At 54.0% G+C, this 2,620-nt stretch overlaps 1 protein-coding gene across 2 annotated transcripts; it reads right to left on the reverse strand.

Annotated features, from left to right (window-relative positions):
- Nucleotides 1–666: 666 nt before the first annotated feature.
- S100A8 (S100 calcium binding protein A8) lies at nt 667–1,820 on the reverse strand. 2 transcript variants are annotated; one of them, XM_006095306.3, is made up of 3 exons: nt 1,669–1,820; nt 1,015–1,177; nt 667–866 (listed from the first exon to the last, which is right to left on the reverse strand). In XM_006095306.3, the coding sequence occupies exons 2-3, from the start codon at nt 1,153–1,155 to the stop codon at nt 738–740; spliced, it is 270 nt and encodes an 89-aa protein (XP_006095368.1). In that variant the 5' UTR covers nt 1,156–1,177; nt 1,669–1,820; the 3' UTR covers nt 667–737. The 2 variants fall into 2 exon arrangements, with proteins under 2 accessions (XP_006095368.1, XP_014316859.1); XM_014461373.2 differs by lacking the exon at nt 1,669–1,820 and adding an exon at nt 1,488–1,647.
- Between the last annotated feature and the right edge of the window lie 800 nt (nt 1,821–2,620).

Here is a 2,620-nt window from a genome sequence, read left to right on the forward strand (position 1 = left end):
CCACAGGGCAGCGTTTGAGTTACCTGTTCTTGGAGTTGAGTTTTATGAACGTACTGGCCCTGTCTGCCCATTCCTTTATTTTTTCATTGACTTGGGAGAATGGAAGGCAAGAGAAAAGGAAAGCTTCCAAAATCTGGGCCAGGGGCTATTAGTGTTACTTATCGTAGAATTCTAAACACCCACCTCCTGTCACACCACACACAGAATCTCTCTCTCTCTCTCTCACACACACACACACACATACACACACACACACACACACACACACACACACACACTTCTATGCAGTTATTGCCCTAATTTCCCAAGAGTCTCATCTAAGACATTTAGCTGGAAATTAATATTTAGTTGAGAGAACAGTAGTTTTCCTTACATCACCCTGTTTCCATATCACCATTTGGAAGACCATTAGCTACAGTGTCATGGGCTTTTTAGAGCCCCAAGTCCTAGAGCCGGTGACTCAGGGCCAGGGCTAGAGGAGACTCAGAAATCACTTAGGGGGAAGGCAGAGAGGAAACCAGACACATGGTAAGAACGGAAAGTTCATGGGACATAGGGAGTGGGGGGCAACAGAAGCTTGGTTTTGTCCCTGTGGGTTTTCCAACCCTCCCCCCACGCCCTAGGAGTCTCCTTCCACAAGAGGAAAGCAAGAGAGGACAAGAGGCCTGAGGTATCAATCACTTTATTATTCTTCAGGGACCAGTCCAGGGGCCCAGCCCCAGGCCCAGCAGGCCCTGCTACTCCTTGTGGATTTCATCATGGGCGTGCAGGCCCACCTTTATCACCAGCGTCAGGTACTCCTGGAAGTTGATTGCATTATCTCGATTGATATCCAGCTCTTTGAACCAGGTCGCTGCATTCTTATTCTGTCAAGATTGAGGAGAAAGAAGCAGAGTGTCAAGATCAGAGTGGGAGCTGAAGCATGGCCATTTACCTGGGGCAGCAGGGGGGCCAGTGGCCCCGGGCATCATCAGAGCCAGACAGAGAGCCAGGGGACACCCAGCCACACCTCACCTGCAAGAAATGAGGGCACTCGTCCTCTAACAACTTCTTGAAGTCATTGCCGTAGAGGGCGTGGTCGCTCCCTTGCAGCTTGGAGTACTTGTGGTAGATCTCAATGAAGTTGTTCAGGGTGTTCTCCATTTCCGTCAGCATGGTGCCCAAGGATTTGCTTCACCTGGAAGGGGAGCACATGGGTGGGGATGGTGCCTCTGCCCACAGTGGAGTGAAGACTAAGGGGACACTCAGAAGGTCCATAACCCAAGTAATGGCTTTGTCCTGGCCTGCACCATCCAAGTAACCAAACCCAGAGGATGCTATAGCTGTGATGAGAAGGGGTGGGATGAAACGGATCGGAGTGTGGTAGGGGGTAGGTACACACACACACACACACACACACACACACGCACACACACAGTGCCTGCCAACTCCATGCCCTCACCCTCTGCCCAAGAAAAGCCCAGTTTAGGAAATGAATATGCCCTCACCTAAAAGTCTCAGAGGACTGGCTCTTTCTTTGTCCCTGTCTCACTCTTCTCCCGAGGAGGTCCGGAGCTTGGTCCAGCCCTCCCTGAGCTTTCCTTCCCCTCTCTCAGCGAAGGCTGCCTGCTCCCCCAGCCTCCCCTGGAGAAGCCCGAAGTGTGGGGCCAGCCAGGGCAGTCCACTTACCAGGTCTTCCTGAAACAGCGCTGAGAGTTGACAGTTGACAGAAGTGACAGATACTCAGGCTGAGTGGCACTCCCTTTTATAGCGGCTGGGCTTGGCTAGCTGTCCCGTGAGGGCGCGGCAGCTGCTCCCTTCCAGGGTTGCTACAGCCTCAGGTTTCCTAACCAGGTGAATGGGGCAATCACAGCAGCCTGAACATTTCTGAGGGCGGGGGGAGGAAGAGGAAGAGGAAGGCTTTTTCCGGGCAGTAGTGCCCAACAGGGGAAACCAGGAAGAGACCAGGGTGACCAGGCGCCCCCTCCCGAGTCCCCCGCTGTTCCGGTTGCTAATCTCCTACATGTGTCCTGTCTGTCCATCTCTGAATGGAACGGAAGTGGATGCATCATTCTGCGTACGGGCATCAGCACATTCCTCCCTGGCTTTCCTCGGATTCTCAAGGGGGTCCCAGACCCCAAAAAGGTTGAGACCCCTTGTCCTCCAGCTGGATGTTAGTAATGAAAAGTTTGGTGATTCCACGATGGTCTGTTGTTTGGTGGGTGGGTGGGTGGACTTCGCAGGGACATGTTGCTAAGGGCCAGTCAGTTTCTCTCCTGCTGCCCACTCCCCTCCCCTCCTCTCTTACCCTGTGAAGCTGGGGTGCACTGTCCGGGGGAGACAAAGCCGGGCGTGGGGTCCCTCTGTGTGCATAAGGCTCTGAGCCTCTGCCTAAGCACCCCAGGGGCCCTTCAACCCCCTGGGGGGTGGCTGTGTGCCTCTGACCCCAGGAACCTGGGCTGAAGAGGAACCCCCTCTGAAGGTGGGGTGGGGAGGGGTACTTTGGAGAAGCCAGAAGTGCTTCCTGTCCAAGAGGAGAAGAGGAGGTGGCCCACTCCCCAGGATTTCAGGAGGAGCAAGCTGCTGCCTAACCCAACAAAATGCCACTGAGATTAACTGGCTTCCAACGCTGAAGATTCCT

The sequence above is a fragment of the Myotis lucifugus genome, unplaced genomic scaffold, assembly GCF_000147115.1.
Source record: "Myotis lucifugus unplaced genomic scaffold, Myoluc2.0 scaffold_151, whole genome shotgun sequence".
NCBI lineage: Eukaryota > Metazoa > Chordata > Mammalia > Chiroptera > Vespertilionidae > Myotis > Myotis lucifugus.

Bases quoted from the DNA above. Each gene is read 5' to 3' on its own strand.
- S100A8 (XM_006095306.3), bottom strand. From the start codon at position 1,155: ATGCTGACGGAAATGGAGAACACCCTGAACAACTTCATTGAGATCTAC. The intron at 867-1,014 runs GTGAGGTGTGGC...CAATCTTGACAG, and splicing joins AGTGCCCTCATTTCTTGCAG to AATAAGAATGCAGCGACCTG.